Source organism: Mobula hypostoma, chromosome 16 (assembly GCF_963921235.1).
Source record: "Mobula hypostoma chromosome 16, sMobHyp1.1, whole genome shotgun sequence".
Taxonomy (NCBI): domain Eukaryota; kingdom Metazoa; phylum Chordata; class Chondrichthyes; order Myliobatiformes; family Myliobatidae; genus Mobula; species Mobula hypostoma.
In genome coordinates this window covers 55976121-55992087 of record NC_086112.1, presented here as the reverse complement: position 1 = coordinate 55992087, position 15967 = coordinate 55976121, and the positions used below count along the sequence as shown (strand labels likewise).

Sequence of the window (15967 nt, the reverse complement as noted above, 5' to 3'; positions counted from 1 at the left end):
CATCCACAGATAGCAACCATGCAATCATGGCTCGCTTGAAGTGGAGGGCGCACATATATAAATTATAAACATGATGCTACTTGAAATAATTATGTCTTGGCAGAGGCCATGTTTCCTTAGCAGTGACCCAAACCCAGGTTAATTGCAGAGTATTCCATTACACCTCTGACTTCCATCAGCCTTTCTGGAACAGAGTCCTTCAATGCCTTTGTAGCTGCAGTATGTACTTTGATGGCCTGGTTAAGCATTTCATCAAAGGGGATTCTCATCTAGGATATTCATGCTGCTGCGTTTTGCCATGGTATCAAAATGTCTTGCGAAGTTAAGACTCTTGTAGCACAAATATTGCTTGTGATTTCACAGCTCAAGACAAAACACTATTTAGATCTTGCTAAATGCTGGCAAGTACTCATCAGGATATGCAAGTGAAATCTATACAATAATGAGAACATGTTCGTCTGATCTATTGATGCAAAGAAAATCACTGCAGCTGAAATTGGACCTTGAATACTGCTGTTTTGAAGAACTCTTGTAGCGATGGCCTGGTGTTGAAAAGATTCGATTCCAACGCACCCATCATTTTCGCTAATCCACCCCAAATTCAACTGCCTTCAATTTTGAGGACTGCTGCCACACCATCAAGGACAGTCACCACATCTCTGGAGTTCAGTTATTTTGTCCACAATTGGATCAACATTGTAATGAGGTCTATGAGCTGAGTGATTCTGGTGGAATCAAAACTTCAACCTTCAAATAAGTCAGAAGCACATCTGTTGATAATCGTGCAATGCTCAATTCCAGGGTCATGATCAGACATGAGCTGAGAAGTAGAATTCATTCCCATTCAGTGCCTGATAATGGGCAGGTTCAAACAAGAGACAGATTCAAAAGCATTACCATTCTCTACTTCTTGCGATTAAGAATTATTGGCTTCTATTTTAGTTTTGTGAGTTCTGAGACCAATGTGGGAACTGTGTATTCTTTTACAAATGGGTAAGTGAGTTGTTTGTGAGATTCACTCCTACCATTTAAGCAGGGCTTCTGCACTCTTTCAATGCTCGGGGTCACAATACCAGAATGAATGCTCTTTCTTCACTGTGGTCATGGGCAATGCACTCTCCAGAGCACATTTCCCTCCAAGGAGGCTCTGAGCATATTGTTGAATCTTTTCCTCTGGCTACCTAATAATCTCTTCCTGCAACAAAATCACACCCGTGAATTGAGTTCAGAACGCAATTCAGGAGTGTGGTTTTGGGAGCTGTGAAAAACAAGGCTCGACCAGTGATCAGACTGAATAATTAAGACATCAGTGCTGAGGACATTTAGATGTTGGTTTACCTGCCCTTCTACAGTCACCGACAATCAACATCTTGTGACACACCATTGACTAGAATTTAAATGGTCAGGTAGGACAGAGATGATGTATTTTGCTGTCTGATAAACACACTTGCCACTCCATCTGTACAAGTGCAGCCTCAAAGACACTGAATTAATTTAATACCATCCAGGGCTATGACCTCCACATTAGTCATCAACTTAAAAAGACTCATCCTTACAAGGACTTTCCGATGGTTACCTGTACCAACAGACTGGGGAGAAATAAGGTGAAATAGGGTTTTCCCTAACTTTGTTCACTCATTTGTCCTTAATGCCTAATAAATAATCCAGGGACCACATCCTTTGTTTTGGATTCTCCAGCCTGGGAAACACCTCTGCAGATAACTTATCAATTGTTCTCAGAACCCTGAATGCTCCATAAAATAAACTCCAGTGTGTACAAGCTAGTTACTCTCTTGGTCTTCACAGGTATTCATCGTTGTAGGATTTTGTACTTCACTGCCTCCAAATCTAGCATTTCCTTCCTTGGGTATAGAGACCAAAATTGAAAACAGCACTGGAATTCTGGTGTGACAAAGTGTACCCTAACCCCTTTATGATAAAGGGTAACACACCATTTTGGTTTAATTGCTCATTTTCATTTGGAGAAATACATAGAACATAGAATAGTACAGCACAGTACAGGCTCTTCGGCCCACATTGTTGTGCCGACCCTCAAACCCTGCCTCCCATATAACCCCCCAACTTAAATTCCTCCATATACCTGTCTAATAGTCTCTTAAATTTCACTAGCGTATCTGCCTCCACCACTGACTCGGGCAGTGCATTCCACACACCAACTACTCTCTGAGTGAAAAACCTTCCTCTAATATCCCCCTTGAACTTCCCACCCCTTACCTTAAAGCCATGTCCCCTTGTATTGAGCAGTGGTGCCCTGGGGAAGAAGCGCTGGCTATCCACTCTATCTATTCCTCTTAATATCTTGTATACCTCTATCATGTTTCCTCTCATCCTCCTTCTCTCCAAAGAGTAAAGCCATAGCTCCCTTAATCTCTGATCATAATGCATACTCTCTAAACCAGGCAGCATCCTGGTAAATCTCCTCTGTACCCTTTCCAATGCTTCCACATCCTTCCTATAGTGAGGCAACCAGAACTGGACACAGTACTCCAAGTGTGGCCTAACCAGAGTTTTATAGAACTGCATCATTACATCGCGACTCTTAAACTCTATACCTCGACTTACGAAAGCCTACACCCCATAAGCTTTCTTAACTACCCCATATACCTGTGAGGCAACTTTCAAGGATCTGTGGACATGTACCCCCAGATCCCTCTGCTCCTCTACACTACCAAGTATCCTGCCACTTACTTTGTACTCTGCCTTGCAGTTTGTCCTTCCAAAGTGTACCACCTCACACTTCTCTGGGTTGAACTCCATCTGCCACTTCTCAGCTGACTTCTGCAACCTATCAATATCTCTCTGCAATCTTCGACAATCCTTTACACTATCTACACCACCACCAACCTTTGTGTCGTCTGCAAACTTGCCAACCCACCCTTCTACCCCCACATCCGGACGTTAATAAAAATCACGAAAATTAGAGATCCCAGAACCGATCCTTGTGGGTCACCACTAGTCACAACCCTCCAATCCGAATGTACTCCCTCCACCATGACCCCTCTGCCTTCGGCAAGCAAGCCAATTCTGAATCCACCTGGCCAAACTTCCCTGGATCCCATGCCTTCTGACTTTCTGAATAAGCCTACTGTGTGGAACCTTGTCAAATGCCTTACTAAAATCCATATAGATACAGTAGGCATCAAGTCTTCTTGCCCAAATTTGACCTGGTGCCATGACAGCAATGACTGGATTCAATTTTGTAGCTTCCCAGAGCTACACTTTAACCTTGCATTGCGGTGTGGTGGTCTCAAACAAAGTACATCCAAGAAAGTCAGTATGAAACTTGCGTTAAGATTTTGATATTGTGACTGAATTAAGTCCGGTGTTAGTTGGCTAGTTTGTGGCAGGTTTGAATTGCTCCTGTTAATATTCAACTCTTGAGTGGATAGAAAATGTAACTAATATTATTATCCACCAAGTTTTAAAAGATAATCTGGAGTATAAAATATGGTGTTTCAACTTCTTTCCCAAAAAAGCATTTAATTAGCTACTTTGTTTACAGGGACACTTTAAATACTTTTTAAAAATATAGTTTGATGTACTCAACTGAGTTTTCATTGATCTACTTTACTTATAGGGCATAGGAAGATGAAGAAATATTCAAAAATTGTATCTTTTAATTCATTAGAGCAAAGTGGCGATTCAAGTCAGTTTAAGTTACGTGGTTATAATTAGTATTTTAAAATCATTTTATTGCAAGATGGAGAATGAAACAGAACAAATTTTACAGATCTGTTTATACCTTGATTTTTTTGAAATCCACAGGTTTTCGAATCAGCTCATAGTATTCAGGCAACTCCTTCCGTGATGGTAACTGGATGAAGACTTCACTCAGTTGTCGGTTCAAGCTATTTCAGGGCAAAGGGAGAACAGGTGATCAGTGCTACATCACCATCATTTTACAAGAAGTTCGTCAATTCAAATTCCATATGCCTATTTTTGATATTCATTTATATTTTTATAAAGCTATTACTATATTAAAATATCACTGTAAAAGCAATCCTAAGCTTTCTTTTTGACTGAAAAGAAAATTTGCCACATACCATGCTCCTATTGCAAAAAACAAACTGTACAGTGGATTCCAGTTAATTAAGACATATCGGGACCAATACATTTTGGCCCAATTAAGCGGCTGCCCGAATTAGCAAAAGTTTCATAGAAATAGTTTTTTTTAAGAAGTATTAAAAGAAAGAGAAACTATCATTTAATTGAGTCACAAAATTGTGTATTTAAATAAAATATATACAAATTAGAACACTACTACTGTGACTACAGTACTATAAAACTGTGTACTAGCTCCTAATAGTTATTGACAGAGGAATTCATCCAGTGTTTGCTACTGTGTTCTTTTCACTGTAAATAAATAAAATCAGCAGAGACACCTAGTGCAGATAATAGACTACTTTCATTGCCTCCCTGCATGAAGTAGTGTCAAAAATTACTGCTTTTTGGCGTACGTCAGTCCAAATGAATAACATAACACAAGCACACACAAATAATGCAACTGTTCACTCTAAAGCAGTGTCCCACATATTTTCTCAATTTAAAAGTTGCCCCAGTTAACCATAATCCACTGTATATAGTGAAGACATACATTTTGAGCTTTTTTCGTAATAGTCAACTATGGCTGCAACCTTGGATTATTATAAACAAAGGACCTATTACTGAAATACAACTGCAGTGAATCGTTAAAAAGAACCAATAACCATTGAAAACCTAATGCAAAGAGTCAGGATATTTCTTACTCCTGTCACAACTGGAAAAATCAGCCCAAATTCTATACTAATAATACACATTGATCAACTCCATCATACATTTGTAGAGGCAGCCTGAAAAGAACACAAGCATAATTATTTTAATATGGTTGTACATTGCAACAATATTCATCTGTCTCTTAACATTTTATAACACAAAAGGAAATGAAAAAAATTATTTGACCATTGACATGAGTGTGCAGTATACTTTAAACTGCATATGACACCTGACTTCTGTTCTTTGTTGCTAAGTAGCAAAATATAGTTGAAGATAGTAAGGGGAAACCACAGTTAATAGTGCATATATGGGAAGAGAACTAATTGCTATTAGTTCTCTAGCAATAAATGAATAAAACTAGACAAATGCTGTCTCAAATATTGTTACAGTAGCAGCACTTAAACAGGCAAATGAAAAAAAGGATGTGATGCGTTTAAATTTATATCGTGGGTGGCATAGACTGCAAGTTGAAGTGCCTGCTATGCTCCAAATTCTACATTCATCAACTTGGACAAAAGGCGGCAATATGATTTAAATACACATAAATGAGAAATGTTGCCAATGCAAATTGGGCTAGCTACAGAGCAACGATTTATCATTCAACAGTTTGGGGTTTAGTAAACTGGTTCTAAATGGTTCCAATGAGTAAACTTATTGAGGAGACACTCACATCAGGAAGAATCACTGTTCTGATTTTGTTAATATAAAATAGGCAGTCAGAATCAAAAAGAATTGCTATTTAATTGCCTTGGTACTGGAGAGATGACCAATAACTCAATACCCACCTCACAGGCAAACACGAGGAAATCTGCAGATGCTGGAATTTCAAGCAACACACATAAAAGTTGCTGGTGAACACAGCAAGCCAGGCAGCATCTCTAGGAAGAGGTACAGTCAACTTTTTGGGCCGAGACCCTTTGTCAGGACTAACTAAAAGAGCTAGTAAGAGATTTGAAAGTGGCGGGGGGGGGGGCAGAGAAGAGATCCAAAATGATAGGAGAAGACAGGAGTGGGAGGGATGGAGCCAAGGGCTGAACAGTTGATTGGCAAAAGGGATACGAGAGGATCATGGGACAGGAGGCCCAGGGAGAAGGGAAAGGGGTGGGGAGGGGAAAAGCCCAGAGGATGGGAAAGGGGTATAGTGAGGGGGACAGAGGGAGAAAAAGGGGAGAGAGGAAAAGAATGTGTGTATATAAATAAATAACGGATGGGGTACAAGGGGGAAGTGGGGCATTAGCGGAAGTTAGAGAAGTCAATGTTCATGCCATCAGGTTGGAGGCTACCCAGGCGGAATATACGGTGTTGTTCCTCCAACCTGAGTGTGACTTCATCTTTACAGTAGAGGAGGCCGTGGATAGACATATCAGAATGGGAATGGGACGTGGAACTAAAATATGTGGCCACTGGGAGATCCTGCTTTCTCTGGCGGACAGAGAGTAGGTGTTCAGCGAAACGATCTCCCAGTCTGCGTCGGGTCTCGCCAATATATAGAAGGCCACACAGGGAGCACCGGACGCAGTATATCACCCCAGCCAACTCACAGGTGAAGTGTCGCCTCACCTGGAAGGACTGTCTGGGGCCCTGAATGGTAGTGAGGGAGGAAGTGTAAGGGCACGTGCAGCACTTGTTCCGCTTACAAGGATAAGTGCCAGGAGGGAGATCGGTGGGGAGGGATGGGGGGGACGAATGGACAAGGGAGTTGCGTAGAGAGCGATCCCTGCAGAATGCGGGGGGGGGGGGGGATGGGAAAGATGTGCTTAGTGGTGGGATCCCGTTGGAGGTGGTGAAGTTACGGAGAATAATATGTTGGACCCGGAGGCTGGTGGGGTGGTAGGTGAGGACAAGGGGAACCCTATTCCTAGTGGGGTGGTGGGAGGATGGAGTGAGAGCAGATGTACGTGAAATGGGGGAGATGCGTTTGAGAGCAGAGTTGATGGTGAAGGAAGGGAAGCCCTTTTCTTTAAAAAAGGACATCTCCTTCGTCCTGGAATGAAAAGCCTCATCCTGACAGCAGATGCAGCGGAGAACTGAGGAATTGCGAGAAAGGGATGGCATTTTTGCAAGAGACAGAGTGAGAAGAGGAATAGTCCAGATAGCTGTGAGAGTCAGTAGGATTACCGTAGACATCAGTAGATAAGCTGTCTCCAGAGACAGAGACAGAAAGATCTAGAAAGGGGAGGGAGGTGTCGGAAATGGACCAGGTAAACTTGGCGGCAAAGTTAATGAAGTCAACGAGCTCAGCGTGCATGCAGGAAGCAGCGCCAATACAGCAAAGGAAAAGTGGGGGATAGATACCAGGATAGGTTTGGAACATAGTCTGTTCCACAAAGCCAACAAAAGGCAGGCATAGCTAGGACCCATACGGGTGTTCGTGGCTACACCTTTAGTTTGGAGGAAGTGGGAGGAGCCAAAGGAGAAATTATTAAGAGTAAGGACTAATTCCGCTAGACGGAGCAGAGTGGTGGTAGAGGGGAACTGGTTAGGTCTGGAATCCAAAAAGAAGCGGAGAGCTTTGAGACCTTCCTGATGGGGGATGGAAGTATATAAGGACTGGACATCTATGGTGAAAATAAAGCGGTGGGGGCCAGGGAACTGAAAATCATCGAAAGTTACAGAGCACGAGAAGAAAGGGGCTTCCCTTCCTCCACCCTCAACTCTGCTCTCAAACGCATCTCCCCTATTTCACGCACATCTGCTCTCATTCCATCCTCCCGCCACCCCACTAGGAATAGGGTTCCCCTTGTCCTCACCTACCACCTCACCAGCCTCCGGGTCCAACATATAATTCTCCATAACTTCACCACCTCCAACAAGATCCCACCACCAAGCACATCTTTCCCTCCCCACTGATCTCCCTCCTGGCACTTATCCTTGTAAGTGGAACAAGTGCTACACATGCCCTTACACTTCCTCCCTCACTACCATTCAGGGCCCCGGACAGTCCTTCCAGGTGAGGCGACACTTCACCTGTGAGTCGGCTGGGGTGATACGCTGCGTCCGGTGCTCCCTATGTGGTCTTCTATATATTGGCGAGACCCGACGCAGACTGGGAGATCGTTTCGCTGAACACCTACACTCTGTCCGCCAGAGAAAGCAAGATCTCCCAGTGGCCACACATTTTAGTTTCACGTCCCATTCCTATTCTGATACGTCTATCCACAGCCTCCTCTACTGTAAAGATGAAGCCACACTCAGGTTGGAGGAACAACACCGTATATTCTGCCTGGGTAGCCTCCAACCTGATGGCATGAACATTGACTTCTCAAACTTCCGTTAATGCCCCACCTCCCCCTCGTACCCCATCTGTTATTTATTTATATACACACATTCTTTTTCTCTCTCCCCTTTTTCTCCCTCTGTCCCCCTCACTATACCCCTCACCCATCCTCTGGGCTTTTCCCCTCCCTCCCCCTTTCCTTTCTCCCTGGGCCTCCTGTCCCGTGATCCTCTCATATCCTTTTTGCCAATCAACTGTCCAGCTCTTGGCTCCATCCCTCCCCCTCCTGTCTTCTCCTATCATTTTGGATCTCCCCCTCCCCCTCCCATTTTCAAATCTCTTACTAGCTCTTCTTTCAGTTAGTCCTGACAAAGGATCTTGGCCTGAAACGTCAACTGTACCTCTTCCTAGAGATGCTGCCTGGCCTGCTGCGTTCACCAGCAACTTTTATGTGTGTTACCCACCTCATAGGAATGGCCTTCAATGTTGAACCTTTTGAATATCTTAAATTGCGTATTACTCTTCTCCCATTAGACACCAGACTAGAACTATCATTGAAATGGATTTGAGTTTTAAACAGTAATTTTAAGTGTGATGTGTTGTGTTGAAAGTTCTCACTGCTTCATCAGTAATTAGGAAGTCAGACATCATTTTATTTCCTCATAGTTAAACCATTCAAGACTGGTTTGCTTAACCAACCTTGTCTCAGGAACAAACCTTACATCTTTATGAAGAAGCTATTATGATTTTATGCATTTCTTTTACAATTCTAATGGTTCTGATGTTGGTTTAACATTTTAAGAGTTTCATCATAACACCTTTGATATTGGACAGTTAGATGAAATTGCTGAAATACAAATCTTAATGTCTAGAGTTCGACTAATACAATGGAACTGCAAATGAAATACTTGATTTGGAAGGCAAGGATGAAAATGTCCAAATCATTTTACCTGTCTCTGTAGTTTATTACTGTATCAATGATTGCATTCATCTGTTTGGTTATCCTAGGTGGATTTGGAGACAGTTTTTCTGCTGGGGGTCTGCCTCTCTTTTTCTTCTTTTTTCCATCCTCCTTTGATGAATCTTTATCCACATTTCTTCTGCGTTTCCTAGCTTTCTTCTGACGTATTTCCTCTTCCATTTCTTCTAAATTGCCATCTTCAATTGCCTAAGTTAAATTCCCAGTTTAAAATTTTAGATTTAAGTATATTGAATATCCATTAATATCAAATGACAAATAATATTTGATCTTTTAATGCCTGTTATGAATAGAATTGACAAATTTAATTTACCTACCCTCCATTTATAAACTCCATACCCCTGAACCATCCAGGAAGCATGAATCAGAAATACAGATTCTTCATGCTCTAAATATATAATTACCCAATTCTTCATAAGGCTGCTGATAATTTCAGCTTACAAATTAATTTACTTCTTAAAAAATATTTTTAGTTATTAAGCTATATAGTGGGAAAATTATCAGTTACGCTATACCTCCCAGAGGTCAGTTTTTTGGTTTAAGGTTTATTGAAAACTCCTACATTTCTTCAATTTTTTTTTACCCCAAATCAAAGACATTTGATTATCACATGACCCAAAGCATTTTTTCCCCTTTATTGTTTGAATCCCACACTTGCTAAGAGCTTAAAGCAGATTTGAATCACTCTAATAAACTAATTTTCACCTTCAACAATTACCTGGATTACCCCATAGAAAAACTGCATTTGGTCAGCTGAGAAAATTTTGGTGGGATGTTCCAATTTAAAATTTATATTAACACAGATTAATAAATGTGAAAAGCTTCGAAAGTCTTCACAGGAAAGCTCTAAAACAGAACTAGATATAGCCACATACTGATCTAAGAAAAACAGAAAAAGAAATAAGAGTGAAATTGGCATCTTAATGCCATTACAGATATCTGGTCAAGGACTTAGGTCAGGACCATCCCCACAGGGCAAACAACCAATATGCAAAAGGCAACAAACTACGAATACAAAAGGCAAAAAAATGTAATTGCAAATAAATAAGCAATAAACAGTGAGCACATGAGATGAAGAGTTCTTGAAAGTGAGCCCATAGGTTGTGGGAACAGTTCAGTGATGGGGAAAGTGAAATTGAAATTGAATTAAGTTATTCTATTGGTTCAAGAGCCTGATTGTTGAACAGTAATTACTGTTCCTGACCTGGCAGTGAGAGTCCTGAGGCTCCTGAACTTTCATCTTGATGGTAACAGCGAGAAGAAAGCAGGGCTTAGGTGTGGGAATCCCTGATTTTGGATGCTGCATTCCTGTAACAGTGCTTGGTGTAGATGTGTTCAATGGTGAGGAAGGCTTCACCTGTGATGGACTGAGCAGTATCCATACCAAGCTGTGATACAACCAGTCAATATACTCTCCAGCACACATCTATAGAAGTTTGTCAAAATATTAGATTCAGCATGACATCTTCAAAAACTTCTAAGGAAGTGAAGGGTCTGCCATGCTTTCTTCATAATCGCATTTACATGCTGGACCCAGGACAAGTCCTCGGATATGATAACACCAAGGAATTTAATATTGCAACCTTCTCCACCGGCTGGCTCATAGACCTCTGATTTCTTCCTCTTGAATTAAATAATCACCTCCTTGGTCTTGCTGACATTGAATGAGGTTGGTGCCGTGGTATCACTGAAACAGATTTTCAATCTCCCTCCTATATGCAGATTCATCACCACCTATGATTCGGCCAACGACAGTGGTCGTGTCAGCAAGCTTAAGTATGGCATTGGAGCTGTGCTTAGTCACACAGTTGTAAGTGTAATGCAAGTAGAGCAGTGGAGTAAGCACACAAGACAAATTGCAAATAAAAACAAATAACTAAGGAAATAAAGCTAAGAACATGATTTGAAGAGTTCTTGAAAATGAGTCCATAGGTTGTGAAATCAGTTCAGATGAGGTGAGAGAAGTTATCCCCACTGGTTCAGGAGCCTGATGACTGAAGGGGTAATAATAGTTCCCGAACCTGGTGATATGGGACCCAAGGCTCCTGTACCTCTTTCCTGACTCCAGTAGCAAGGAGAGAGCATGGCCTGAATCATGGGGCGGGGGGCAGATCTTGTTGATGGATGCTGTTTTCTTGTTGCAGTACTTCTTATAGATGTGCTTAATAGAGGGAAGGACTTTCCCTGTGATGGACTGGGCTGTATGCATCATTTTTGTAGGCTTTTCTATTCTTGGGCATTGGTGTTTCCACACCAGGCTCTGATGCAACCAGTCAGGATACTGTCTACTTGCATATGTGGAAGTTTGTCAGAGTTTTACATGGCATGCAGAATTTGCACAAACTTCTGAGAAAGTAGAGGCTCTATCATGCCTTCTTTGTAAGAGCACTTGCATGCTGGAACCAGGAGCAAACCTCTGATATGATAAAGCCAAGGAATTTAAAGTTACTGACCATCTCCGATCCCTTAATTCATCACTATCTTTTGTCATCTGCAAAGTTATACATGGTTTTGGAACTGTACTTAACCACGCAGTCATAACTATAAAGCAAGTAGGCAAGTGAGAAAACCATGGATCCAGTTGCTCAGAGATGTTCCAAGCTGAGTGAAGAGTAAATGAAATGGCATCTGCTTTTGACCTGTTGGGATGGTAGGCAAATTAGAGTGGACATTCCTCAAGCAGGACTTGATATGACTTCTAAAAGCATTTCATCACAGTGGATTCAAGTGCTACTAGATGATATTTATTGAGGCAGGTTATCATGTTCTTCTTGAGCACTGGTATAATTAAAGCCTACTAGAAGCAAGCCTGCTCAGACTGCCAAAGCAAGGGGTTAAAGATGTCAGTAAACACTCCAGCCAGTTGATTAGCACAGGTCTTCCCTTATCAGCGAGGTACATTGTCTGGGCCAGGTGCTTTCTACAAGTTCATCCTCTTGAAGAAGGCTCTCACATCAACCCCAGAGACGTAAGCACTTTCATGAACTCCCAAAGTCCCCAACGACCCTGTGACTTCAAGGTTCTGTGTCAAAGCAAGCATAAAAGGCAATGAGCTCATCCGGGGTGAAATTGTGTTTCATCTACATTGCTTGTTTTGCTTTGTAGGAGGTGATGATATTCAAGCCCTGCTATAGCTGTCGAGCATCCTTTTGTGATTGAAGTTGGAACTACCACTTTGCATGTGAGGTGACTTTCTGGACGTCACACCTGGACCTCTTGTACTTTCCTGGGTCTTCAGTCCTGAACACCAATCCAGCCCTCAGCAGACTGCAGATCTATTAGTCAATTATAGGGCATCTGAGTGGGAACAACTATGAATGATTCTGTGGGAAGACACATGCCTATTAGTGTCTCTATAAAATCTGTGACAAATGTGGCATATTCATTCAGGTCCTCTGATTAATCCTTGAAAATGGCCCAGTCCACTGACTCGAAGCAATGCCTTAGTCACTCAGAAGATTCAGGAGTTCATTTATTATCGAGTATGTATACAATATAACCTGATATTTGCACTCCACAGGACAAGAAACCCCAGAGAATGAATGATAGAAACATCGAAGTCCTGAAGACCCCACCCCCTCTTATGACCACTTCTTTGTTGTCCTTATTTCTGATGACTTGCTCTTTAGTCTCTGCCTGTGTGCAAGTAGGAGGATAGTTGGATGATCAGACTTCCTGAAATGTGGTCTAGGGATGTTGTCCAGCGTGTTAATGGTGAGCCATGTCTTAGTGAAACAGAGAACACAGCAATCCCTCCTTTCCTTCCAATACAGCAACCTTCCCTTAAGTCTTATATCTTGTTCTCCAGTGACTGTACATTAGCCAGCAATATGCTAGGGTGAGGTTGCTGTGTACTCTGTTGCTTTAGTCTGGCATGAAGTCTTACCTGGCACACTCTCTTTCAGCGACAGCTGACTTTCAATGCGTACTTGCATACCTGAGTCCAGTTCCACAAGTCCTTATGAAATTGTAGAATGCTTGTGTTTAGACTGTTAAAAGTATGTTTCTTAAAGGGAAACAACAGGCTGCAGATTGTAGTAAAAGCAGTTTAGAAGATGTAGTGTTTTGTGAGTTCCTGCAAAACATCACTGTATACTACCAGTGCCATTTTACTCAACCTTCAGTGAATTAGTCACCACAGGATTCCTAACCTCTTGACCTGCTCTGTAGCCATATTATGTAAATGGCTATTCAAATTAGTTTCTGGTCAATGGTATATTAGTAGTGGGTGATTCAATGGTGGTAATGCCATTTACTGTCATGGATGGTAGCTGAATTTTCTTTTGTTTGATATCATCAGTCTGGCACTTGTGTGATAGGAGTATTACTAGCCACCTATCAGACACGGCTTGGATATTGTCCAGGTCTCGCTGTGACTGAGGCAATAGACAATAGACAGTTGGTACAGGAGTAGGCCATTCAGCCCTTTGAGCCAGCACCACCATTCACTGTGATCATGGCTGATCATCCACAATCAGTATCCAGTTCTTGCCTTAGCCCCATAACCTTTGATTCCGCTATCTTTAAGAGCTCTATCCATCTCTTTCTTGAAGGCATCCAGAGACTTGGCCTCCACAGCCTTCTGCGGCAGGGCATTCCATACATCCACCACTCTCTGGAGTGAAAAAGTTTTTCCTCAACTCCATTCTAAATGGCCTACCCCTTATTCTTAAACTGTGGCCTCTGGTTCTGGACTCACCCTTCAGCGGGAACATGCTTCCTGCCTCCAGCCTGTCCAATCCCTTAATAATCTTACATGTTTCAATAAGATCCCCTCTCAGCCTTCTAAATTCCAGAGTATACAAGCTTAGTCGCTCCAATCTTTCGACATATGACAGTCCCGCCATCCCAGGAATTAACCTTGTGAACCTACGCTGCACTCCCTCAATAGCAAGAGTGTCCTTCCTCAAATTTGGAGACCAAAACTGCACACAGTACTCCAGGTGTGGTCTCACCAGGGCCCTGTACAGCTGCACAAGGACCTCTTTGCTCTTATACTCAATTCCCCTTGTTATGAAGGTCAGCATGCCATTAGCTTTCTTCACAGCCTGCTGTACTTGCGTGCTTGCTTTCAGTGACTGATGTACAAGAACACCTAGATCTCGCTGTGCTTCCCCTTTTCTTAACTTGACTCCATTTAGATAATAATCTGCCTTCCTGTTCTTACCAGCAAAGTGGATAACCTCACATTTATCCACATTAAACTGCATCTGCCATGCATCTTGCCCACTCAACCAGCCTGTCCAAGTCACCCTGCATTCTCATAGCATCCTCCTCACATTTCACACTACCACCTAGCTTTGTGTCATCAGCAATTTTGCTAATGTTACTTTTAATTCCCTCATCTAAATTATTAATATATATTGTAAACAGCTGCGGTCCCAGCACTGAACCCTGCGGTACCCCACTGGTCACCGCCTGCCATTCCGAAAGGGACCCATTCATCGCTACTCTTTGTTTTCTGCCAGCCAGCCAATTTTCAATCCACATACATCAAAGTTGCTGGTGAACGCAGCAGGGCAGGCAGCATCTGTAGGAAGAGGTGCAGTCGACGTTTCAGGCCGAGACCCTTCGTCAGGTCTCGGCCTGAAACGTCGACTGCACCTCTTCCTACAGATGCTGCCTGGCCTGCTGCGTTCACCAGAAACTTTGATGTATGTTGCTTGAATTTCCAGCATCTGCAGAATTCCTGTTGTTTGCGTTTAAATTTTCAATCCATGTCAGTACTCTGCCCCCAATACCATGTGCCCTAATTTTGCCCACTAATTTCCTATGTGGGACTTTATCAAAGGCTTTCTGAAAGTCCAGGTACACTACATCCACTGGCTCTCCCTTGTCCATTTTCATAGTTACATTCTCAAAAAGTTCCAGAAGATTAGTCAAGCACGATTTCCCCTTCGTAAATCCATGCTGACTCGGACCGATCCTGTTACTGCTATCCAGATATGTCGTAATTTCATCTTTTATAATTGACTCCAGCCCCTTTCCCACCACCGACATCAGGTTAACTGGTCTATAATTCCCTGTTTTCTCTCTTCCCCCCTTCTGGGAGAGAGGGACAACATTAGCCACCCTAAGAGAGGGACAACATTAGCCAAATAGGCATGGACTATTTCATTAATCCGATGAGTTGAGAAAGGTTGTGTCTAACATTTTGCAATCAGCAACAAGCACCACTATTTCTGAACTTATGAATAAAGGTCCTCGATGAAGCAGCTAAAGACACTAGCCCGAGGAACTCCTGCAGACGTGTCCTGTGACTAACATGATTCATTTCAAACTACCTTAACCATCTTTCTTTGTGCTAGTTATGATTCCAAACAGCAGAGGCTTTGTCCCCGATTCCCATCAACTTCAGTTTAGCCAAGGTTCCTTGATGCCATACTGCCTTGATGTCAGGTCAGTTACTCTCAGTCCACTTCCAGAGTTCAACCCTATGGTCCTGTGTGGAGCAAGGCTGTAAATGAAGTCAGGAGCCAAGTAATTTTAGTGGAATTCAAACTGAGCTTCTGTGACAAGATAGTTGCCTAGAAAGTGCCATTTGATAACATCACTGATGATCGTGATGATTGGGAATACTGTAACTGCATTGTTAATTTGCTGGGTTGGATTCGTCATGCTTCTTGCAGGCAGGACAAAACTGCGTAATTTTCCACATTACCAGATAGATGTATTTGTACTGACACAACTTGGTCAACAGCACGTCAAGTTCTGAAGTACAGGTATTCAGTACTATTGCAGGAGCACTGTGGCTATGGAATGAGGTTTTTTGGCAGAAATGAAGACAGTGGGTCAATCTTCCCAATATTTGAGTGAATTACTGTTCACTAGGTGCAAGATGCTGGATAAGTGAAAGCCAATATGATGATCATGGGAAACTCAAAGTTAATCCAGGCTTTCAGTTTAATGTTATCAGCTTATATGTGGAATCGAACAAATTTTCCAAGGAGATGCCAAAGAGATCACATAGTTTTACATCTAGAAGGCCAAGGATTATA

At 42.3% G+C, this 15967-nt stretch overlaps 1 protein-coding gene across 5 annotated transcripts in view; it reads right to left on the bottom strand.

The window, feature by feature from the left end:
* smarca2 (SWI/SNF related, matrix associated, actin dependent regulator of chromatin, subfamily a, member 2) overlaps positions 1-15967 on the bottom strand; it is a 130514-nt gene that overhangs the window by 14648 nt on the left and 99899 nt on the right. For all 5 annotated transcript variants that reach the window (XM_063068972.1, XM_063068975.1, XM_063068974.1 and 2 more), the window contains 2 exons: positions 8941-9158; positions 3764-3869 (listed from right to left, as the gene is read on the bottom strand). In XM_063068972.1, the coding sequence (XP_062925042.1) occupies positions 3764-3869; positions 8941-9158 (324 nt within the window). The remainder of the gene's footprint in view (positions 1-3763; positions 3870-8940; positions 9159-15967) is intronic.